The sequence below is a fragment of the Mobula birostris genome, chromosome 9 (assembly GCF_030028105.1).
Source record: "Mobula birostris isolate sMobBir1 chromosome 9, sMobBir1.hap1, whole genome shotgun sequence".
Classification (NCBI taxonomy): domain Eukaryota; kingdom Metazoa; phylum Chordata; class Chondrichthyes; order Myliobatiformes; family Myliobatidae; genus Mobula; species Mobula birostris.
In genome coordinates, this window is record NC_092378.1 from 156,023,370 (window position 1) to 156,048,930 (window position 25,561).

The window sequence follows — 25,561 nt, forward strand, 5'->3', positions numbered from 1 at the left end:
CTTGGATGAGGGAATTAAATGCAGCATCTCCAAGTTTGCGGATGACACAAAGCTGGGTGGCAGTGTTAGCTGTGAGGAGGATGCTAAGAGGATGCAAAGTGACTTGGATAGGTTGGGTGAGTGGGCAAATTCATGGCAGATGCAATTTAATGTGGATAAATGTGAAGTTATCCACTTTGGTGGCAAAAATAGGAAAACAGATTATTATCTGAATGGTGGCCGATTAGGAAAAGGGGAGGTGCAACGAGACCTGGGTGTCATTATACACCAGTCATTGAAAGTGGGCATGCAGGTACAGCAGGCGGTGAAAAAGGCAAATGGTACGCTGGCATTTATAGCGAGAGGATTCGAGTACAGGAGCAGGGAGGTACTACTGCAGTTGTACAAGGCCTTGGTGAGACCACACCTGGAGTATTGTGTGCAGTTTTGGTCCCCTAATCTGAGGAAAGACATCCTTGCCATAGAGGGAGTACAAAGAAGGTTCACCAGATTGATTCCTGGGATGGCAGGACTTTCATATGAAGAAAGACTGGATGAACTGGGCTTGTACTCATTGGAATTTAGAAGATTGAGGGGGGATCTGATTGAAACGTATAAAATCCTAAAGGGATTGGACAGGCTAGATGCAGGAAGATTGTTCCCGATGTTGGGGAAGTCCAGAACGAGGGGTCACAGTTTGAGGATAAAGGGGGAGCCTTTTAGGACCGAGCTGAGGAAAAACTTCTTCACACAGAGAGTGGTGAATCTGTGGAATTCTCTGCCACAGGAAACAGTTGAGGCCAGTTCATTGGCTATATTTAAGAGGGAGTTAGATATGGCCCTTGTGGCTACGGGGATCAGGGGGTATGGAGGGAAGGCTGGTGCAGGGTTCTGAGTTGGATGATCAGCCATGATCATAATAAATGGCGGTGCAGGCTCGGAGGGCCGAATGGCCTACTCCTGCACCTATTTTCTATGTTTCTATGTTTAAAAGTCGATAGATTCTGGCATAGTTCCGGAGGACTGGAAGATTGCAAATGTCACTCCGCTATTTAAGAAGGGGGCAAGGAAGCAAAAAGGAAATTATAGACCTGTTAGCTTGACATCGGCGGTTGGGAAGTTGTTGGAGTCGATTGTCAAGGATGAGGTTACAGAGTACCTGGAGGCATATGACAAGATAGGCAGAACTCAGCATGGATTCCTTAAAGGAAAATCCTGCCTGACAAACCTATTACAATTTTTTGAGGAAATTACCAGTAGGCTAGACAAGGGAGATGCAGTGGATGTTGTATATTTGGATTTTCAGAAGGCCTTTGACAAGGTGCCACACATGAGGCCACTTAACAAGATAAGAGCCCATGGAATTACGGGAAAGTTACATACGTGGATAGAGCGTTGGCTGATTGGCAGGAAACAGAGAGTGGGAATAAAGGGATCCCATTCTGGTTGGCTGCCGGTTACCAGTGGTGTTCCGCAGGGATCAGTGATGGGGCCGCTTCTTTTTACATTGTACATCAACGATTTGGATTATGGAATAGATGGCTTTGTGGCTAAGTTTGCTGATGATACGAAGATAGGTGGAGGGGCCGGTAGTGCTGAGGAAACGGAGAGTCTGCAGAGAGACTTGGATAGATTGGGAGAATGGGCAGAGAAGTGGCAAATGAAGTACAATGTTGGAAAGTGTATGGTTATGCACTTTGGCAGAAAAAATAAACAGGCAGACTATTATTTAAATGGGGAAAGAATTCAAAGTTCTGAGATGCAACGGGACTTGGGAGTCCTCGTACAGGATACCCTTAAAGTTAACCTCCAGGTTGAGTCAGTAGTGAAGAAGGCAAATGCAAAGTTGGCATTCATTTCTAGAGGAATAGAGTATAGGAGCAGGGATGTGATGTTGAGGCTCTATAAGGCACTGGTGAGACCTCACTTGGAGTACTGTGGGCAGTTTTGGTCTCCTTATTTAAGAAAGGATGTGCTGACGTTGGAGAGGGTACAGAGAAGATTCACTAGAATGATTCCAGGAATGAGAGGGTTAACATATGAGGAACGTTTGTCCGCTCTTGGACTGTATTCCTTGGAGCTTAGAAGAATGAGGGGAGACCTCATAGAAACATTTCGAATGTTAAAAGGCATGGACAGAGTGGATGTGGCAAAGTTGTTTCCCATGATGGGGGAGTCTAGTACGAGAGGGCATGACTTAAGGATTGAAGGGCGCCCTTTCAGAACAGGAATGCGAGGAAATTTTTTTAGTCAGAGGGTGGTGAATCTATGGAATTTGTTGCCATGGGCAGCGGTGGAGGCCAAGTCATTGGATGTATTTAAGGCAGAGATTGATAGGTATCTGAGTAGCCAGGGCATCAAAGGTTATGGTGAGAAGGCGGGGGAGTGGGACTAAATGGGAGAATGGATCAGCTCATGATAAAATGGCTCAGCAGACTCGATGGGCCGAATGGCCGACTTCTGCTCCTTTGCCTTATGGTCTTATGGTTTGTGGAGCTCATTTGGCCATATTCTATCCAAGGAAGCTGGACATTAAAATAAGCTATGATTTACATCAAATGTTGTATAAAGGATGTAGCTACTATTGGTTTACCAGGGAAATATAATAAAATTCTAAAACAGCCCGTTCTCAGTCTACAGCAGACCTTTGAAGAAAGTGGCACGGCAATGACTGCTGTTACCTCACCGTTCCTGGATCCCAGAGTCAATTCTGAATTTGGGTGTTGCCTGTGCAGAGTTTGTACATTTTCTCCATGACTACCAGTAGTCGATATTTGATAGCACCAGTGGAAGTCTGGCACCAGAGGGCACAGCCTCAGAATAGAGGGACGTCCCTTTAGAACAGAGATGAGGAGGAGTTTCTTTAGCTAGAGGGTGGTGAATCTGTGGAATTCATTGCCACGGACAATTGTGGAGGCCAAGTTATTGAGTATATCTAAAGCAGAGATTGAAAGTTTCTTGATTAGTCAGGGCATCAAAGGTTATGGGGCAAAGGCAGGAGAATGGTTTGAGAAGAATAATAATCAGCCATGATGGAATGGCCTAATTCTGCTCCACCATCATGGCTGATTACAGTGAGTTAATTCTTTTCCTTTGATTTATTCAGTTTAATATTAATGTCATAATTGAAAAACTCCCTGTGTGAGTGAGACACAAGACACAACCACAGTCAGTGGTTCCATAAATGAAGCAGGCACACATTGGAAAGTCTATGTGCGTGTGTGCACGCGTGTTTGTATGGAGTTGACTACTTGCCTGTGACTCAGTCCTGGGATAGATGAAATGCTGCAGACAGTCCTGGAGGTTCAGTTTTTCCCAGTCAAGGCTGAAACACAAGGCAGCCAATTTGTGATTGCTACATTTCAGTTATTGAGTTAAACTGCTACATTTCTGTCTTGAGAGTTGCCTTCTCTGAGAGTCTGGATTTTGAACGAGGAAGGGATGGATTAGAAGGGGCTGCCTTGGGTCATGAAAAATTACATCCATTGGCATTATTTTGCTGTGGGACAGTTACATTTTGTGAGTTCTAATCATTCACTGGGGGAGGCTTGTAATCTCATTAGTCTGTCTTGTTTGGGACTGAGGGAAAATCATATGGGAGCCCTGTAATTCTGGAGTGAAGCAAGAGGACACAGCAATGGCAGAGTTCTGGGCACTATCTCTGCAGGCAGAGTGCCACCAGTCACAGCCACGCGTATTGAAATTTCTGGATTAAAACCAGCAACATTCCCACCTGAAACAATATTCAGTGAGAGCCCGGCACATCAGGTGGCCTTGTACTGAGAGGCACAACCAGTGTGTCATTAACTCTGCTGGAGTTTCCATTTCTCTCCACGTGGAAGGAAAAGTCATGTGACTAGGACTTTATCCTCTGGAACACAGCAGATTGAGGGGTGACTTAATAGATCAAAAAGAGCTTAGACAGGGAGGGTGCACAGTTGTTTTCCCAGGGAGGAATTGCTAAAAACAAGAGAACATGGGTTTAAGATCAGAGGCGAGAGATTTAAAAGGGTCATGTGTATTTGGAATGAGCTGCCAGAAATAGATGGCACATTAACAACATTTAAAAAGTATCTAGATAAGTACATGGATAGGAGGGTTTTAGAGGGATGTGGGCAGATGGGACTAGTTTATTGGGCAACACAAGTCAGCATAGATTAGTTGGGCCAAAGGGCCTGTTTCCAAGTACAGCCTCTCCCCATCTCTTCATCCTTATGTAGAGGAACTAAAGGCTACAGTGCAGCTAAAAGATGTGACAGCTTTCCTCACCTTTTCAGCAGTGGATCAAAGCAGCAGACACCATTGTCCCTCTCCAGAGCCAGGATCAGACAGGGGCCGCTTGTGAGCAGAGCACACTAGAGGGAGAGAAGAGTTATAGGTATGTGGAATTAAACAGTGACCCAGCAGCACAACCTATACACATCCCCAATACACAGGCACAGGAGGTAAAGTTTTCTGGGTCAACAGTAATTAATGTATCAGACAAGTTGTCTGTTCCACTTACTACAAGTCTCCTGGCCGAGAATGGACTTCCCTCTACTTACAACTTGGAGCTGAGTGCACTCTCAAAACAGTGACAAACATTTAACAATGCCATGTAAACTCAGAAAAGCCAACTAGAGTAACTAACACAAGATCAAGAAATAAGAGTGCAAGGAAAGGCAACGAGGATGAATTTGAAGAAAAGCAAGGTTACACCTTCCAGAAAGAGCAAATTACACCAGGAGGCTGAGTAGTGAGCTGCCCACGTGTCTGAGTGCATCCTTAGAGCAGGAGCTGTGTTTCCATGTGGAGCAGAGAAAAGCTAGAGGACATTCTAGTAAGGTGGACACCTAAAAATCAGTGTGGGGAATTCAGGACAAATCTCTTGGCCTGAGAGCAGGGATCACATGAAGCTCACTCATACTTGCAGTGTTCATCAGCATAGATCTGAGGAGAGGCTACAACGGCAGGAGGGGATAGGACAGACTGAGCTGGACTGTGGACCAGATGGTTTGAGTGTCTTGTCTCTGTACTCTATCTGTAACAGTCAGGCTGACATACAATTAACAGAATGGAAATACTAGTTTTGCAACTTCCCCAACACCATGGAAACTCCAGTTACATAGAACAATACAGTACAGGAACACACATCAAGGTTGCTGGTGAACGCAGCAGGCCAGGCAACATCTCTAGGAAGAGGTACAGTTGACGTTTCAGGCCGAGACCCTTTGTTAGGACTAACTGAGGGAAGAGTTAGTAGGAGATTTGAAAGTGGGAGCAGGAACAGGCTATTTGGCCCACAATGTTGTGCTGAACCAGCTAAAAAGCAAATCAAAAACACCCGAACACTAATCCCTCCTACCTATACCATGTCCATATCCCTCCATCTTCCCTACGTCCATGTGCCTATCCAAATGTCTCTTAAAAGCCTCTAATATATTTGTCCCTACTACCATACCAGGTGGTACAGTCCAGGCATTCATGACTTTCTGAGTAAAAAAGTTACCCCTCACATCCCTCTTGAAACATTGACTTTACTCTTTTCCTAGATGCTGCCTGGTCTGCTGAGTTCCTCTAGTATTTTGTGTGCGTTGCTCAGATTTCCAGCATCTGCAGATTTTCTCTTGTTTGAACATGGAAACTGCTCCGTCTTTGCCCATCCCACACCTTTCTCCTGCCTTGTGAATGGCATCTTTCAGAGTCTAAAGTTTGCAGCAACAATCAACCTGCTGGAGGAACTCAGTGGGTTGAGCAGCTTCTGTGGGAGGGGGAAGGAAATGTCACATTAAGGGCCAAAAAACAAACATCAGCAATTCCTTTCCTCCCACAGACACTATTGGACCTGTTGAGTTTCTCCAGATCCCAGCGTCTACTGTAGCGAGGACCTCCCATTTTGACGTTTTGTGCTTAGGATTTCTAGGTATGAATGGCTCACTACCCTTCCACAGATCCTGTGCACTGCCTACAGTTTTCTGAACACTAACATTTAGAATATAAAATGTCTCTGGTAGAACATAAGAGAGGCTTACCGTGGCTGAGATATTGTCCATGCTGATGAGCTTTGCCACGTGCTGAGCCTGTATCTGGTCAAGGATGCTCATCCTTGCCCCGGTGACCTGGAAGCCACAGCTGGCCAGCTGGTCCAGCACCTCAATGTAGGCTGGGTGGTGACAGCTACAGATGAGGGGAGCAGCTAACAGCAGACACATGGTTTGGCAGAGAGCTCGGGACAGCAGTATTCCTGCCAGGTAGGGGAGAAGAGAGAGGATCAGTGCTTAAACCTGATACAACTGGCAGGGAAATTAGAATAATGTTCCAGCTTCGAACAGCTGAGACCCGGTCTGAAAACATCACAATATAAAGGTGAATGATTTGCTTTATTCATCTTTATATTGTGATGTTTTTAGACCGGGTATTTGTCACATGTACATTGAAACATACAGTGAAATGCAATGTTTGTGTCAACAACCAATACAGTCTGAGCCTGGGACCATCACAGCATGCCCACAACTTGATACCCCAGCCCATAAGACCACAAAACTATCAAACATCAGAGCAAAATTAGGCCACTCAGCCATAAGACCAGAAGATATAGGAGCAGAATGAGGCCATTTGGCCCATCGAGTCTGCTCCACCACGTCATCATGGCTGATCCAATTTTCCACTCAGCACCAATCTCCTGCCTTCTCTCTGTATCCCTCATGCCCTGACCAGTCAGGAATCGTTCAACCTCTGCCTTAACTATACATAAAGACTTGGCCTCCACAGCTGCCTGTGGCAAAGAATTCCACAGATTCACCACCCTCTGGCTAAAGAAATTCCTTCCCATCACTTTTCTAAAAGGACGTCCCCCTATTTTGAGGCTGTGTTCTCTGGTGTTAAGGCTCTCCCACCATAGGAAACATCCTCTGCACATCCACTCTATCAAGGCCTTTCACCATTCGATAGGTTTAAATGAGGTCACCCCCTCATTCTTCTGAATTCGAGTGAATACAGGCCCAGAGTCATCAAATGCTCTTCATATGACAAGTCATTCAATCTGGCCTATAGTTTCCTTTCTTCTGCCTCCCTCCCTTCTTAAAGAGTGGAGTGACATTTGCAATTTTCCAGTATTCCGGAACCATTCCAAAATCTATTGATTCTTGAAAGATTATTACTAATGCCTCCACAATCTCTTCAGCCACCTCTTTCAGAACCCTGGGATGTGCACCATCTGGTCCAGGTGGTTTATTTACCTTCAGACTTTTCAGTTTCCCAAGAACCTTCTCCCTAGTAATGGTAACTTCACACAATTCTGCCGCCTGACACTCTTGAATTTCTGGCATATTGCTAGTGTCTTCAAAAGTGAGGAATTGCACAATATACTTATTAAGTTTCCAGCGGTCCTATAGCCACCCTCATCTCTCTTTTACTCTTTATACTGTACATAGAAACATAGAAAACCTACAGCACAATACAGGCCCTTCAACCCACAATGCTGTGCTGAACATGTACTTACTTCAGAAATTACCTAAGGTTACCGATAGCCCTCTATATTTCTAAGCTCCACATACCTATCCAGGAGTCTCTTAAAAGACCCGGTCGTTTCCGCCTCCACCACCGTTGCTGGCAGCCCATTCCGCACACTCACCACTCTTTGTCTAAAAAATTTACACCTGCCATCCCCTCTGTACCTACTTCCAAACACCTTAAAGCTGTGCCCTCTTGTGTTAGCCATTTCAGCCCTGGGAAAAGGCCTCTGACTATCCACACAATCAATGCCTCTCATCATCTTATACACCTCTGTCAGGTCCTCTCTCATCCTCCGTTGCTCCAAGGAGAAAAGGCAGAGTTCACTCAACCTATTCTCATAAGGCATGCTCCCCAATCCAGGCAACATCCTTGTAAATCTCCTCTGCACCCTTTCTATAGTTTCCACATCCTTCCTGTAGTGAGGTGACCAGAACTGAGCACAGTGCTCCAGCCCACGATTGATGAAGGCCAATGCATAGGACACTCAAAGCTGCTGCACAAGTTGACTCTGTGGTTAAGAAGGCATACGGTGTATTGGCCTTCATCAACCATGGGATTGAATTTAAGAGCTGAGAGGTAATGTTACAGCTATATAGGACCCTGGTCAGACCCCACTTGGAGTACTGAGGCTTTTTCCCAGGGCTGAAATGGCTAACACGAGAGGGCACCATTTTAAGGTGCTTGGAAGTAGGTACAGAGGAGATGTCAGGTGTAATTTTTTTAATGCAGTGAGTGGTGAGTAAGTGGAATGGGCTGCCAGCGATGGTGGTGGAGGCGGGTACGATAGGTTATTTTAAGAGACTCCTGGATAGGTACATGGAGCTTAGAAAAATAGAGGGCTATGGGTAACCCTAGGTAATGTCTAAAGTTAGTACTTGTTCAGCACAGCATTGTGGGCTGAAGGGCCTGTATTATGCTGTAGGTTTTCTATGTTTCTAAGTATCTCTACTATCTCCTCTGGTTCCATACACACTTTTCCACTGTCACACTTAATTGGTCCTATTCTTTCACGTCTTATCCTCTTGCTCTTCACGTACTTGTAGAATACCTTAGGATTTTACTTATTTCTGCTCACCAAGGCCTTCTCATGGCTCCTTCTGGCTCTCCTGATCTCATTTTTAAGCTTCTTCCCACTAACCTTATATCTGAAAAAATTTTTGGTATCCTTTTATATTATTGGCTAGCTTACCTTCATATTTCATTTTATATCTCCTTAAAGCTTTTTAGTTGCCTTCTGATGGGTTTTAAAAGCTTCCCAATCCTCACACTTCCCACTAATTTTTGCTCTAATATATGGCCACTCTTTTGTTTTTATGCTGTCTTTGTCTTCCCTTGTCAGCCATGGTTGCCTAATCCTCCCTTTAGAATAATTCTTCATCTTTGGGATGTACCTATCCAGCCTCTGAATTGACCCCAGAAACTCCAGCCATTACTGTTCTGCCACCATCCCTGCTAGTGTCCCCTTCTAATCAACTTTAATGAGCTCCTCTTTCACGCCTCTGTAATTCCCTTTACTCCACTGTAATACTGATACATCTGACCTCATCTTCTGTCTTTCAAACTGCAGAGGGAATTCTATCATGTTATGATCGCTATCTCTAAGATACCTTAAGCTCTCTAATCAAATCTGGTTCATCACACAACAGCCAATCCAGAATTGCCTTTCTCCTAGTGGGCACTCCACCATAAGCTGTTCTCAAAAGAAATCTTGTACAAATTCCCTCTCTTCGGAATGAGCACCAACCTGATTTTCCCTATCTACCTGCATACTGAAATCCCCCATGACCATCACAACATTGCCCTTATTACATACCTTTTCTATTTCCTGTTGAAATGTATGTCCTATATCCTGGCTACTGTTCAGAGGCCTGTATATAACTCCCATCAGGGTCTTTTTACCCTTGCAGTTTCTTAACTCTGCCCACAAGGATTCTACATCTTCTGATCCTACGTCACCTCTTTCTAAGGATTTCATTCCAATTTTTTATCCAACAGAGCCACCCCACCTCCTCTGCCTGTACTTTTGATACAAGATGTATCCTTGAATGTTAAGCTCCCAACTATGATCTTTCAGCCACAGCATGGTGATGCCCACATCATACCTGCCAATCTTTAACAGCGCTACAAAATCATCTACCTTGTTCCATATACTGTGTGCATTCAAATACAACACCTTCACTCATCACCCTTTTCGATTCTGCTATCATGTTACACTTCAAAATCCCACTGACTGTATTTCTGTCCAATCAGATGCCTGTTTGTCCTCTCAGTCTCACTACATAATGCATAAAATTCTATACCAACTGCCCCATCCTCAGCCCTATCGCTCTGGTTTCCATCCACCTGCCAAATTTGTTTAAACCCTCAACAGCTCTAACAAACCTGCCCACAAGAATATTGGTCCCCATCAGTTTCAGGTGTAACCCGTTCATTTTGTACAGGTCAAACCTTCCCAGAAGAGATCCCAATGATCTAGAAACTTGAAACCCTGCCCCCTGCACCACTTCCTCAGCTACTCACTCATTCATCTGTATTATCATCCTATTCCTGTCCTGACTAGCTAGTAGTACTGAGAGTAACTTAGAGATTACCACCTTCACCCTCTTCACTATCTGTCCATACTCACTGTGCAGGACCTCCTCCCCCTTTCTACTTTTGTCATTGGTGCCAACATGCACCACGGCCTCTGGCTGCTCATGCTCCCTCTTGACAATCTTCTGCAGGGTTTGAGACTATCTGAAGCCTGCACTCCAGGTGTGAACACCCCAGAAAAAGTCTCATTAGTGACAGGTGAGGCACAGAGAGTTGGGGAAAAGCCAACGTGGTTCTGCTGTTTAAGAAAAGCTCTAAAATACTCCAGGAAATTATAGGCTGGTGAGCCTGACATCAGTAGTAGGAAAGTTATTGGAAGGTATTCTGAGGGACTGGATACATAAGTGTTTGGACAGAAGAATAGTCAGCATGGCTTCATGCGTGGTAGGTCATGTCCAATCAATCTTAGAGAGTTGTTTGAGGAAGTTGCCAAAAAGTGGATGAAGGCACGGCAGTGGATGTTGTCTACATGGACGTCAGCAAGGCATTTGACAAAGTCCCACATGGGAGGCTGTTCAAAAAGGTTTAGTTGCTTCACATTCAGGAGGAGGCAGTAAATTGGATTAGACATTGGCCTTGTGGGAGAAGCCAGAGAGTGGAGATAGAGGGTTGCGTCTCTGACTAGAGCTCTGTAACTAGTGGAGTGCTGCAGAGGTTGGTAAACATAAGAACATAAGAAATAGGAGCAGGAGGAGTCCATCTGGTCCATCGAGCCTGCCCCGCCATTCAGTAAGATCACGGCTGATCTGTCTGTAAACTTAGCTCCATCTACCTGCCTTTTCCCCATAACCCTTAATTACCTTACTATATAAAAACCTATCTAACTGTTTCTTAAATATATTTAGTGAAGAAACCTCAATTGCTTCCCTGGCCAGAGAATTCCACAGATTCACCACTCTGGGAAAACAGTTTCTCCTCATCTCCATCCTAAATCTTCTCCCCTGAATTTTGAGGCAATGTCCCCTAGTTCTAGTCTCAACTACCAATGGAAACAACTTTCCTACTTCTACCTTATCTATCCCTTTCAAAATTTTGTATTTTTCTATAAGATCCCCTCTCATTCTTCTGAACTCCAGAGAGTATAGTCCCAGGAAACTCAATCTTTCTTCATAGGCTAACCCCTTCATCCCTGGAATCGACCTAGTGAGCCTCCTCTGCACTGCCTCCAAAGCCAGTATATCCTTCCTCGAGTATGGAGACCAGAACTGCACATAGTACTCCAGGTGCGGCCTCACCAGTACCCTGTATAGTTTCCTGCTCTTGAATTCAATCCCTCTAGCAATGAAGGCCAACATTCCATTTGCCTCCTTAATAACCTGTTGTACCTGCAAGCCAACTTTTTGCGATTCATGCACAAGCACTCCCAAGTCCCTCTGCACAACAGCATGCTGCTTTCACCATTTAGATAATAATTTGCTCTTCTATTATTCCTTCCAAAATGGATGATCTCGCATTTACCAATGTTGTATTCCATCTGCTAGACCTTGGCCCACTCACTTAACCTATCTATATCCCTCTGCAGACTCTCCACATCCTCTGTACAATTTGCTTTTCCACTCAGTTTAGTGTCATCAGCAAATTTTGCTACGCTACACTCAGTCCCCTCTTCCAAATCATGAATGTAAATGGTAAACAGCTGCGGGCCCAGCACCGACCCCTGCGGCACCCCACTCAACACTGACTGCCAACTGGAGAAACACCCATTTATACTAACTCTCTGCCTTCTATTGGTTAACCAATCCAGTATCCATGCCAATACATTTCCTCCAACTCCATGAATCTGTATCTTATTTATAAGTCTCTTGTGCGGCACCTTATCGAACGCCTTCTGGAAATCCAAGTATACAACATCCACCTGTTCCCCTCTATCCACTGCACTCATTATGTCCCCAAAGAACTCCAGTAAGTTTGTCAAACAGGACCTGCCCTTTCTGAATCCATGCTGCGTTTGTCTAATGGAACTACTCCTTTCTAAATGTTTCACTATTTCTTCCTTAATGACAGCTACAAGCATTTTCTCGACTACAGACTTTAAGTTAACTGGCCTATAGTTGCCCGTCTTTTGCCTACATCCTTTTTTAAAAAGTGGCGTGACATCTGCTGTCTTCCAGTCCACCGGGATCTGCCCAGAGTCTAGAGAGTTTGATAAATGATTACCAACGCGTCTACTATAACCTCTGCCAATTCCCTCAGCACCCTGGGAAGCATCTCATCAGGACCAGGGGACTTATCTACCTTCAGGCCCTCTAGTTTGCTCATCACTATCTCTTTAGTGACATTGATTTTATCGAGCTCCTCAACTCCCATTTCGTCCATAACATCCTTTTTTGGCATATTAGACGTGTCCTCCACCATGAAGACCAACACAAAATAGTTATTCAATGCCTCAGCCATTTCCTTATCACCCAATATCAATTTCCTCTTCTCATCTCCCAGGGGACCTACATTGACTTTAGCCACCCTTTTCCACTTTATATATTTATAAAAACTTTTGCTATCTGTTTTTATATTTTGTGCTAATTTACTTTCATACTCTATCTTCCCTTTCCTTGTTTCTTGTTTAGTTGCTCTCTGTTGCTCTTTAAAGTTTTCCCAATCCTGCAGTCTCCCACTACTCTTTGCAACTTTGTACACAAGAGCTTTTAATTTGATACTATGTTTTATTTCCTTAGTTATCCAAGGCTGGCTCTCCCCACACTTACTATCCTTACTCTTGACTGGAATATACTTTCGTTGAGCACTGTGAAAAATCTCTTTGAAAGTATTCCACTGTTCCTCAACTGTCCTACCAAATAGCCTGAGCTCCCAATCCACATTAGCCAACTCCTCCCTCATCCTGTTGTAGTCTCCTTTGTTCAAGTATTATAGACTAGTTTTAGATCTAACTATTTCATCCTCCATCTGTATGCGAAATTCAATCACACTATGATCACTCTTTCCAAGAGGATCCCTGACTACAAGATCGTTAATCTTACCTGTCTCACTGCACAGGATTAGATCTAAGATACCATTTTCCCTTGTAGGTTCACTAACATGCTGCTCAAGAAAGCCATCATGGATGCATTCTATGAAGTCCTCCTCAAGACTTCCTTGACCAGCCTGATTCACCCAATCTATGTGGAAGTTAAGATCCCCCATGACAACTGCCGTTCCGTTCTTACAAGTCTTAGTTATTTCTTGGTTAATTGTCTCTGTCACTGCAATATTTTTATTAGGTGGCCTATAGATAACTCCCACCAGAGATTTTTTTCCCTTTACTGTTCTTAATCTCTACCCAGATGGACTCAACATTCTGCTCTGTAGATCCTTATATCATCTCTCACAATCGCCCTGATCTCATCCCTAATCAAGAGCGCCACCCCACCTCCTCTGCCTTCCTGCCTACCTTTCCGTATTACCTGATACCCTTGGATATTTAATTCCCAGTCATCTCCACCCTGCAACCAGGTTTCTGTAATGGCCACTAAATCATATGCCTTGGTACTATCTGTGCCACAAGTTCACTAACCTTGTTTCTAATACTACAGGCATTTAGATAAAGTGTCCTTATACTCGTTGTCCCTTTAGAATCTAGTGACCAATGTGATTTTTGCTTTTTAGGTGCTGGGCCCATTGTTGTTTGTCATCTATATCAATGATCTGGATGATAATATCTTAACTGGATCAGCAAATTTGTGGATGACACCAAGATTGGGGGTGTAGTGGACAGCAAGGAAGGCTATCATGGCTTGCAGTGGGATCTGGACCAGTTGGAGAAATGGGTTAACAATGGCAGTAGGGCCAACCATGCTATGTCTTACACAGTGAATGGTAGGGCACTGAGATGTGCAGTAGAACGTCTGGCAGCTCTTGGGCTGTATTCCCTAGAGCTCAGGAGAATGAGGGGGGATCTCATAGAAACATTCCAAATGTTAAAAGGCCTGAACAGATTAGATATGGCAAAATTATTTCCCATGGTAGGGCAGCCTAGGACAAGAGAGTGTGACTTCAGGATTGAAGAACGTCTATTTAGAACTGAGATGCGGAGAAATTACTTTAGTCAGAGGGTGGTAAATCTGTGGAATTTGTTGCCACAAGTGGCTGTGGAGGCCAAGTCATTGGGTGCATTTAAGGCAGAGATAGATAGGTTCTTGATTAGCCAGGGCATCAAAGGGTATGGGGAGAAGTCAGGGAGTGGGGATGACTGGAAGAATTGTATCAGCCTACGATTGAATGGCGGAGCAGACTTGATGGGCCGAGTGGCCTACTTCTGCTCCTATATCTTATGGTCTTATAGAACAAAGGGATCTGGGAATACAGGTCCATAAATTCATTGAAAGTGGTGTCACAGTTAGATAGGGCTGTAAAGAAAGCTTTTGGCACATTGACCTTCGTAAATCAAAGTACTGAGTACAGCAGGTGCGATGTTATGTTGAAGTTGTATAAGACGTTGGTGAAGCCTAATTTGGAGTATTGTGTACAGTTTTGGTCACCTACCTACAGGAAAGATGTAAATAAGGTTGAAAGAGTACAGAGAAAATTTACCAAGAATGTTGTTGGTTCTGGAGGACTTCATTTATAAGGAAAGATTGAATAAGCCAGGACTTTATTCTTTGGAATGTAGAAGACTGAGAAAAGATTTGATAGAGGTATACAAAATTATGAGGGGTAAGTGCAAGCAGGCTTTTTCCACTGAGGTTAGGTGAGACTACAATGAGAGGTCATGGGTTAAGGTGAAAGGTGAAAAGTTTAAGGGGAACACGATGGAAAACTTCTTCACTCAGAGGGTCATAAGAGTGTGGAAAAAGCTTCCAGCACAAGTGATGCATGCAAGCCTGATTTCAACGTTTAAGAGAAGTTTGAATAGGTACATGGATGGTAGGGGTATGCAGGGTTATGGTCCCGCTGCAGGTCGATGGGAGTAGGCAGCTTAAAAGGTTAGGCATGGACTTAATGCCCTGTTTTTCTGTGCTATACTTTTCTATGACTATGACTCATCACTGGTTTTCAGCCTCCTGGATCCAGCTCTGGGTTTAATTCCTTAACCTTGTTAGACAGGAGCTGAAGTTGGGTGCACTTCCAGTAGATTTAGTCATCAAGGTACAATGAAGTCCCACATCTCACACCAGGTGGACTCTACCAACCTATACTTGTTATACCTCTGACTTCTCTAAATTAAGTTCTAGCCCATGTCTGTTCTCATCGAAGTTCGTTGAGCCAAAACCTGACCACTCTAGCACAGCCTACTCACACAATGGATGCTCTACTTACACCTCGTTGCTTTTTATTGGCTGTTGCTAAATTACTATTAACCAAAGTGATCTCCCGCTCCACAGACAAGTCTCAACAGGCCCCAGTGCTTTTTAAAACCGGCACGTAAAGTCCACAAGGAATCGTCTCCAACTCACTCTGCAGTCTGCTGCTCCACAGACAAGTCCTGAAAGGCCCCGGTCACTTTCTTTTTTATGACGTACATCTGTATGCCTTTGGGATGTGGGAGGAAACCAGAGCACCAAGAGGAAACCCACACAGTCACGGTACACACGTGGGCCCAGGAAAGAGCCCAATCCCACTGATGGCATTACCAGAAGCAGGTCAGAGCATCGACAAGCAATGTTGACTCTGAAACTGAGATGCTGGGTGGGACTTTTACTTAGTTCAAAGTTCAAAGTAAAACTTATTATCAGAGTACATACGTAAATGTAACCACATACAACCTTGGGATTCTTTTTCCGGTGGGCATACTCAGCAAATCTAGAGAATAGTAACTGTAAACAGAATCAATGAAAGATCAAATACAGCACAGAAGACAACAAACTGTGCAAATGCAAATATAAATAAATAGTAATAAATAATGAGAGTTGTGGCGGGAATGCCCCATTAAGCTGGTTGCCAAGCGCTGTAAAACAAGACGGAGAGAAGAAGAAGAATGAGAGTGTGAAATATCAAGATAAAGAGTTCTTAAAGTGAGGTCATCGGTTGTTGGAACACCAGAAGAAGAGTGAGTGCACTAGTTATCCTCTTTTGTTCAAGAGCCTGATGGTTGAGGGGTCGTAACTGTCCTCGGAGGTGCGAGTCCTGAGGCTCCCGTACTTTCTACCTGATGGCAGCAGTGAGCAAAGAGCACGGCCTGCAGTAAAAGAGGCTGGGCTGCAGTAGTGACTGGGTTGGTACTCTCAGCGGCGGTACTGACATGAATGGTTGAAGGATTGGGCAGTGCTGCTGTAGCAGTGAACACAGTATCCATAAGTTAAAGTACAGATAGTGAGTCATGAGTGTGCACTCTCCAGCTGGAAGGCTCCAGTTTGTGCTGATCCAGCTTCTGGAGAGTTGGTCAAAAGTACCTTGTCGTAGGCTTTGGCTGGGTGCTCCAGGATCCGAGTGAGGGAAGGCAAAAGAATTGACCAGCTTGCGTCTCGGTGGGAACTCCAAGCTGATGAGGCAGTCTCCTGCACAACCGTCAATCTGTGAGTGAAAATCAGGCAGAGAGTCACGCGTTAACGTAACAGCAGAGTTAACGGACCCGCACTCTCAACCAAAGAAACCTCTTCTTTGTAACCTTCTGCAACGCTGTACCAGCAACACCCTTCACATCACCAGATCTCTGGGCTTCTTTATTGCTGCTGTGACTTCAGGCATCATGGCCTTTGGTTTTGGACACCCTCCCCACCAGATCCTCTCCCTCTCAATCTTCTCCATGTTGACGTTGGATAAGATGTTGTTGGAAGCACAATTTGGAGTATTGCATACAGTTCTGGTCACTTACCAACAGGAAAGTTATCAATAAGATTGAAAGAGTGCTGAAAGTTTTTTTTAGGATGTTGCTGGAGCTTGAGGACCTGGGTTGTAGGGAAAGGCTGAGCAGATTATAGAACATAGAACATAGAATAGTACAGCACCATACAGGCCCTTCGGCCCACAATGTCGTGCCGACCCTTAAACCCTGCCTCTCATATAACCCCCCACCTTAAATTCCTCCATATACGTGTCTAGTAGTCTCTTAAACTTCACTCGCGTGTCTGCCTCCACCACTGACTCAGGCAGTGCATTCCACGCACCAACCACTCTCTGAGTAAAAAACCTTCCTCTAATATCCCCCTTGAACTTCCCACCCCTTACCTTAAAGCCATGTCCCCTTGTATTGAGCAGTGGTGCCCTGGGGAAGAGGCACTGGCTATCCACTCTATCTATTCCTCTTATTATCTTGTACACCTCTATCATGTCTCCTCTCATCCTCCTTCTCTCCAAAGAGTAAAGCCCTAGCTCCCTTAATCTCTGATCATAATGCAAACTCTCTAAGCCAGGCAGCATCCTGGTAAATCTCCTCTGTACCCTTTCCAATGCTTCCACATCCTTCCTATAGTAAGGCCTAACCAGAGTTTTATAGAGCTGCATCATTACCTCACGACTCTTAAACTCTATCCCTCGACTTATGAAAGCTAACACCCCATAAGCTTTCTTAACTACCCTATCTACCTGTGAGGCAAGTTTCAGGGATCTGTGGACATGTACCCCGAGATCCCTCTGCTCCTCCACACTACCAAGTATCCTGCCATTTACTTTGTACTCTGCCTTGGAGTTTGTCCTTCCAAAGTGTACCACCTCACACTTCTCTGGGTTGAACTCCATCTGCCACTTCTCAGCCCACTTCTGCATCCTATCAATGTCTCTCTGCAATCTTCGACAATCCTCTACACTATCTACAACACCACCAACCTTTGTGTCGTCTGCAAACTTGCCAACCCACCCTTCTACCCTCACATCCAGGTCATTAATGAAAATCATGAAAAGTAGAGGTCCCAGAACAGATCCCTGTGGGACACCACAAGTCCCAACCTTCTAATCCAAATGTACTCCCTCCACCATGACCCTCTGCTTCCTGCAGGGAAGCCAATTCTGAATCCACCTGGCCAAACTTCCCTGGATCGCATGCCTTCTGACTTTCTGAATAAGCCTACCGTGTGGAACCTTGTCAAATGCCTTACTAAAATCCATATAGATCACATCCACTGCACTACCCTCATCTATATGCCCGGTCACCTCCTCAAAGAACTCTATCAGGCTTGTTAGACACGATCTGCCCTTCACAAAGCCATGCTGACTGTCCCTGATCAGACCTTGATTCTCTAAATGCCCATAAATCCTATCTCTAAGAATCTTTTCCAACAGCATTCCCACCACAGACGTAAGGCTCACTGGTCTAATTACCTGGACTATCCCTACTACCTTTTTTGAACAAGGGAACAACATTTTCCTCCCTCCAAAGAACCCAGGTATGTGGGCACCAAGTACCACTATGTGCCCAGGTTCTACCTGTCGCCCTGGCTATGAAGGATGGGTCTGGCCCCACTCCCGCTCAACACCCCAGTCAGCTGGTCGTTGCCGGCATACCTATCCCACGTAGCAAAGTTCTTCCAGGAGAACGCCTTTGACCACAGGGCCATCAGGCAGTGGTCGGCACGAAGTGCCCTGCAGGCACTGCAGGAGAAGGACGTGATGGACACAGTGGGGTGGTTCCCTGAGCAGACTGTCCAGTTCATCTGGCAAAATGCCTCATCGCCAGATCTCACCAACAGGCACCAAGACCTCGCCTGGCTGGCGGTGAGAGGGGCCCTCCCAGTCAGAGCCCTCCTGTACGCCCGGAATGTCGTCTCCGCACCCCACTGCCCACGGGAGGACTGCAGTGAGGAAGAGTCTGTGACCCACCTCTTTGCACACTGCCAGTTCACAAAGAGGGTGTGGAGGAGGATAGACGGGCTAGTGTCACGTTTTATCCCCAGCAGCTGCGTAACAGAGGACTCTCTAATCTACGGGCTGTTCCCGGGGACACACACGGAGACCAACATCCGGTGCTGCTGGCAGATCATCAACTCGGTGAAAGACGCTCTTTGGTCAGCCCGAAACTTGATGATCTACCAGCACATGGAGATGTCCGTGGGAGAATGCTGCCGACTGGCACATTCTCGGCTGCAGGAGTACGTGCTGAAGGACGCACTGAAACTTGGTGCAGCCACCGCAAGGGCCCGGTGGGGAAGGACCACAGTATAGGTTTCTCCACCCGTGGGAGTGGGAGGGGTCGGTGGGTGGGGAGTATACCCCTCAACAATGATATGCTAAGCTGAACTACTGGAGTGCCACGTGGGTGGCTATAAACACGGATAATTTACTGAGTATAATGGAAACGTATGTAAAGGATGAAAAGTTATTGAATGGTTTATTGTATATATTTATTTTTGAATAAAGTATATTTTGAAATAAAAAAATAGTTTGGCACTCTGTGATCCACAACCTTAAGGAAGAGGACAGCTCAGTCGCGTCCTCGCAGACCGACATACTGAGGACCTGCAAGTCCTTTTATGCCGGTCTGTACGACGAAAAGGCCACAGAATTCACAGCCTCCCGCAACTTCCTGTCGTCTATCACGCAGGTCTTAGACGACGGCAAGCGGGAGAGTCTGGATCAGCCACTGACCCTGGACGAGCTGACAGGCTCCATCCGTTCCTTTGGGTCGGGTAAGACTCCCGGAAGCGACGGCTTACCGGCTGAGTTGTACTCGGCTCTGTGGAACTGGATGGGCCCAGACCTGCTGGAAGTGTACAACACTATGCTTCTGGCCGGCAGTATGTCTGAGTCCATGAGGAAGGGCATCATCACCCTCATCTACAAGCAGCAGGGGGAAAGGGAGAACATTAGAAATTGGAGACCCATCTCTCTCCTGAATGTGGATTACAAGATCCTGTCCAAGGCTATCGCCAACAGGGTCAAGTCTGCTCTGGGACAGGTGATCCAACCGGACCAAACCTGTGCTGTACCAGGCAGGAAGATCTCAGACAGCCTCGCGCTGCTGAGGGACACCATCGCCTACGTGCAGGACAGGGGGGTGGACGTCTGCCTGGTCAGCTTGGACCAGGAGAAAGCCTTCGACAGGATATTGCACACGTACATGGCGGACGTGCTCTCCAAAATGGGATTTGGGGAGGGAATCTGAAATTGGATTAGACTGCTCTACACAGACATCCGTAGGGCAGTCCAGGTCAACGGGTGGGTAACAGACAGCTTCCCCATCAGGTCTGGAGTCAGGCAGGGCTGTCCCCTCTCCCCTTGTTTGTCTGCTGCATAGAACCCTTTGCGGAAGCCATCAGGAGGGATGAGGGCATAAGAGGGGTGACGCTGCCAGGTAGTGGAGGGACCCAAGTGAAAACTTCCCTGTACATGGACGACATCACCGCCTTCTGCTCTGATCCGAGGTCAGTTCGCAGGTTGATTGGCACCTGCGAACAGTTCGAGCTAGCGTCGGGGGCCAGGGTCAACCGCACGAAGAGCGAAGCCATGCTCTTCGGCAACTGGCCCGACCAATCCAGCGTCCCCTTCACCAGCAGGTCTGACCACGTGAAGGTGTTGGGGATCTGGTTCGGAGGGGCTGAGGCGTGCAACAAGAACTGGCAGGAGCGGACTGCCAAGGTGAAACAGAAACTGGGACTGTGGGGAGGGCGCTCCCTGTCCATAACGGGCAAGAACCTGGTCATCAGGTGTGAGGTGCTCTCAGGGCTGCTGTACTTGGCGCAGGTCTGGCCCGTTCCCCGCTCCTACAGCTCGGAAATCACCCAAGCTGTCTTCAGATTCGACTGGGGATCCAAGATGGAGCGGGTGAGACGGACCGTCATGCACAAGTCCCTGGACAACGGCAGCAAGAACGTCCCCAATGTCGCCCTCACCCTGATGGCCAGCTTCGTATGTGGATGCATCAGGTTGTGTGTAGGGAGTGCCACGTGGGTAGCTATTAATACGGATATTTACTGAGTATAATGGAAACGTATGTAAAGGATGAAAAGTTATTGAGTGGTTTATTGTAAATATTTATTTTTGAATAAAGTATATTTTGAAATTAAAAAAAAATAGTTTGGCATGGATTACTGGGCTGAAGGGCCTGTCAGTATTCTAGGACCTTATGCCATTTCTGAAAACTTCCATCTTTGACCAAGACTTCAGACATTTTCTCCACTATTCCATCAGACATTAGGCGTGAGATTACCCTGTGTGGGACAGTTTGCTACATTAGTGGTGCCCTGTGAGTACGGGCTGGTGCTGACCCTGTGGTCCCACTGATGAGATGTGGTTTTACTGACTCTACAGTACATCAGTTACAAGTCACATGACAATTACATTCAGTGGAAATTGGCCATCGAATCTGTGCAGTTGTAAAGGAGCTCCCCAGCGTAATTCAAGCCCTAATTGTGAATAAGCGGGAGGGCCACCAGTCCCCATTCTGGACAGCGACACCTCGAGTTTCTCTGTGCCTCAATCAACTGTCACCAGCAGAGAAAAGTGGCGGGAGAGACAGGCGCAGGCTGGTTTGGGGAAGCTTGTTATGGAGACTGTTAGTAAAGAAAGCTGTTGAATGCAAGTATACCAGAGAGATTGACTTACTGAAACCATGTTGGGGATGTGATGAATGCACTGCCATGAGAAAGGTGACAATCAGACAATCAGAAAGTAAATGTTCACTTTCCAGTGTCACAGATTGTTATCTCATCTCCATATTCCCTCCTACCCACCGTAATCTTTCACCCCCTCACTTATCAACAGTCTGTCCTCCTCTGCATTCAAAATATTCAAAGACTCTCATTTCTTCTGCCCTTTGAGATAGAGACTTCCAGAGATCTGTGAACTCTGAGAGACAGAATTCACCTTATCTGTGTTTGTGTTTATGACAGGAGGCCTGGCGGACTGTTCGTGTGAGGGTGGGGAGGAGGGAATGGGGCTTGTTTTGCTGTTGCTAGGTTTTGTTGTGTTCTGTGTTGTTCTGCTGAACATTGTGGATGTACTACGTGGTGACACTTGTGGGCTGCCCCCAGCACATCCCTAGATGTGTTAGTTGTTAACACAAACCAAAAGACCATAAGATACAGGAGCAGAATCAGGCCATTTGGCCGATCGAGTCTGCTCCGCCATTCCATCATGACTGATCCATTTTCCCTCTCAGCCCCAATCTCCTACCTTCTCTCCATAAGGTGAATGGTATGCTGGCATTTATAGCGAGAGGATTCGAGTACAGGAGCAGGGAGGTACTACTGCAGTTGTACAAGGCCTTGGTGAGACCACACCTGGAGTATTGTGTGCAGTTTTGGTCCCCTAATCTGAGGAAAGACATCCTTGCCATAGAGGGAGTACAAAGAAGGTTCACCAGATTGATTCCTGGGATGGCAGGACTTTCATATGAAGAAAGACTGGATGAACTGGGCTTGTACTCATTGGAATTTAGAAGATTGAGGGGGGATCTGATTGAAACGTATAAAATCCTAAAGGGATTGGACAGGCTAGATGCAGGAAGATTGTTCCCGATGTTGGGGAAGTCCAGAACGAGGGGTCACAGTTTGAGGACAAAGGGGAAGCCTTTTAGGACTGAGATTAGGAAAAACTTCTTCATACAGAGAGTGGTGAATCTGTGGAATTCTCTGCCACAGGAAACAGTTGAGGCCAGTTCATTGGCTATATTTAAGAGGGAGTTAGATATGGCCCTTGTGGCTAAAGGGATCAGGGGGTATGGAGGGAAGGCTGGTGCAGGGTTCTGAGTTGGATGATCAGCCATGATCAAAATAAATGGTGGTGCAGGCTCGAAGGGCCGAATGGCCTACTCCTGCACCTATTTTCTATGTTTCTATGTTTCTATATCCCTTCATGCCCTGACCAATCGAGAAGCTATCTCTGCCTTAAATATATGTAAAGACTTGGCCTCCACAGCTGCCTGTGGCAATGAGTTCCATAGATTCACCACTCTCTGGCTAAACAAATTCCTCCTCATCTCCATTCTAAAAAGATGGCCCTCTATTCTAAGGCTGTGTCTTCTGGTCTGAGACTCTCCCACCATAAGAAACAAACTCTCCACATCCACTATTCAAGGCCTTTCAATATCCAATAGGTTTCAATGAGGTCACCACTCAATCTTCTGAGTTCGAGTGAATACTGGCCCACAGCCATCAAACGCTTTTCATATGACAAGCCATTCTTTCTGCTTTGAATCCTCTCCAATTTCAGCACATTCTCACAAGTGCTTTATTAAGCCTCAACATTATATCCTTGCTTTTATATTCTAGTGCACTTGAAGTGAATGCTTACATTGCATTTGCTTTCCTCATTACAGACTCAACCTGCAAAGTAACCTTCAGGAAATCCTGCACAAGTACTCCAAAGTCCCTTTGTACCTCGGTTTTTTTGTATTTTCTCCCCATTTAGAAAATAGTCAACCCTTTCATTTCTTCTACCAAAGTGCATGGCCATATACTTCCCAACAATGTATTCCACCTGCCACTTCTTTGCCCATTCGCTTAAGCTTCGATCCCAACACAGACCCTTGTGGAACACCACTAGTTACTGGCAGCCAACTAGAAAAGGCTCCCTTTATTCCCACTCACTCCCTCCTGCCAATCAGCTGCTAGAATCTTTCCTGTAATACCATGGGCTTGTAGTTTGCAAAGCAGCCTCATCTGTGGCACCTTTTGAAGATCCAAATACACAACATCAACTGATTCTCCTTTATCTATCCTGTTTGTTATTTCTCAAAGAATTCCAACAGATTTGTCAGGCAAGATTTTCCCTTGGGGACCTATACCTATTTAACCATGTGCCTCTAAGTACCCCGAAAGCACATCCTTAACAATCGAATCCAACATTTTCCCAACCAGTGAGGTCAGACTAACTGGCCTATAATTTCCTTCCTTCTGCCTCTTTCACTTCATGTATTTGAAGAAACTTTCGGTATCCTCTTTAATATTATTGGCTAACTTACTGTTGTATTAAGAAGGTAAAAGAAGGTACATTCTTAATGACTTTGCAGTTGCCTTCAATTGCTTTCCAATCCTCTAACTTCCCACTAATTTTTGCTCTTCTCTTTGGCTTTTGTTAGCCACAGTTGTGTCATCTTGCCTTTAGAATAATTCTTCTGAGCCTTGTAAAGGCATGAAAAAGACATCGCTCTGCCATCATCGCACACGCACAGACGCACGCACACACCAAAAAAAAGAATAATTCTTCCTCTTTGAGATGTACATATCTTGTGGAGTACTGCACACAAACAACAGAAGTATTCCCGTGCAGGTCGGGCAAAGAGCTTTAAAAACAGTCTCTGTAAAAGAGAGGTATCGCCTAGCAGAGTGGTCATCATGGGAGATGTCATTGTCAGAGTAGTCTGAATCAGAATAGGAAGGCTTTGGCTCAACAGGGCTTCGGCGAGAACAGGCTGAGGTAAGGTAAGTAGGCAAATTCATTCCATTTTTCTTATTTCTTTTTTTCTGAATTAGAGAATGGGGGCATGTCTACATAGCCAGTGTTCTGTTCTGGGTGTCAGATGTGGGATTTCCAGGAGACTTCCAGCCTCCCTGATGGCCACATCTGTGCCAGGTGCATTGAGCTGCAGCTCGATGACCTTTGGCTTGGTAAGGAAAGTGAAGCAGTGGTAGACAGGAGCTACAGGCAGGTAGTCACCCCAAAGCTGCAGGAGACTGTCAGGAGAGGGAAAGGAGAGTGGAGAGCACCCCTGTGGCCATCCCCCTCAACAATAAGTACTCCTCTGACACAGAGTCTGGCCCTGTGGCTCAGAAAGTAGGGAAATGAGGAGGATGGAAGCAGTAATAAGGGACTCTATATTTAGGGGGACTGATAGGTGATAGAAAATTAAGGAAATTACTGGAATTAAGAAAACCTCCTCTACAGGATGCATAAGATTAGCAGACGGATCCATACTAACAGATCTAGATAAAGTATGTGAGAGGTGGATTCAGTATATAGAGCAGCTTTTTGAAGATAATACAGGGAAACCCCCAGATATTAAACACCCTAATTCTGGCCCACCTATTAGCAAAGAAGAAATAACTAAAGCAATGAAAAGCATGAAACATGGTAAAGCCACTGGACCTGATGAAATTTTGGTGGAAATGATACAAGCTCTAGAAGATCTGGGCATAGATTTTTTTTTGAATTGCTTAATGGTATATAAGAGTCTGGTGTATTGCCTGACGATCTCTTGAAATCAGTATTTATAACTCTGCAAAAATTCCTGGAACTATTGACTGTGAAAATTATAGAACAATCAGTCTTATGAGTCACATAATAAAGATTTTGTTGAGAATTGTTCTGAGTCGAATTAAAAACAAATTAAAACCAGAAACTTCTAAACTGCAATATGGGTTTATTGAGGATAGAAGAACTAGGAACGCAATTTTCATACTACGAATGCTTTCAGAAAGGGCAATTGAATATCAAAATGATGTCTTTTTATGGTTTATTGCTTTCACTAAAGCATTCGACAAAGTGCAACATGAAAAATTATTTCAAATTCTCACTAAACTAAACATTGACAGAAGGGACCAACAACTGCTTCAAAGTTTATCTTGGAATCAAACGACGGTGGTAAAAATTGATGATAATATAAGCAGTTGGACTAAAATTCAAAGAGGAGTTAGACAGGGATGTGTTGCCTCACCGGAATTATTTAATATCTATAGTGAAATGATTCTCAGAG

At 45.3% G+C, this 25,561-nt stretch overlaps 1 protein-coding gene across 4 annotated transcripts in view; it reads right to left on the bottom strand.

Annotated features, from left to right (window-relative positions):
- Positions 1-25,561, bottom strand: part of LOC140203249 (dynein axonemal assembly factor 8) — a 164,191-nt gene that overhangs the window by 2,959 nt on the left and 135,671 nt on the right. For all 4 annotated transcript variants that reach the window (XM_072269262.1, XM_072269261.1, XM_072269259.1 and 1 more), the window contains 4 exons: positions 16,389-16,509; positions 5,991-6,202; positions 4,249-4,334; positions 3,235-3,304 (listed from right to left, as the gene is read on the bottom strand). In XM_072269262.1, coding sequence (XP_072125363.1) covers positions 3,235-3,304; positions 4,249-4,334; positions 5,991-6,202; positions 16,389-16,509 — 489 coding nt within the window. The remainder of the gene's footprint in view (positions 1-3,234; positions 3,305-4,248; positions 4,335-5,990; positions 6,203-16,388; positions 16,510-25,561) is intronic.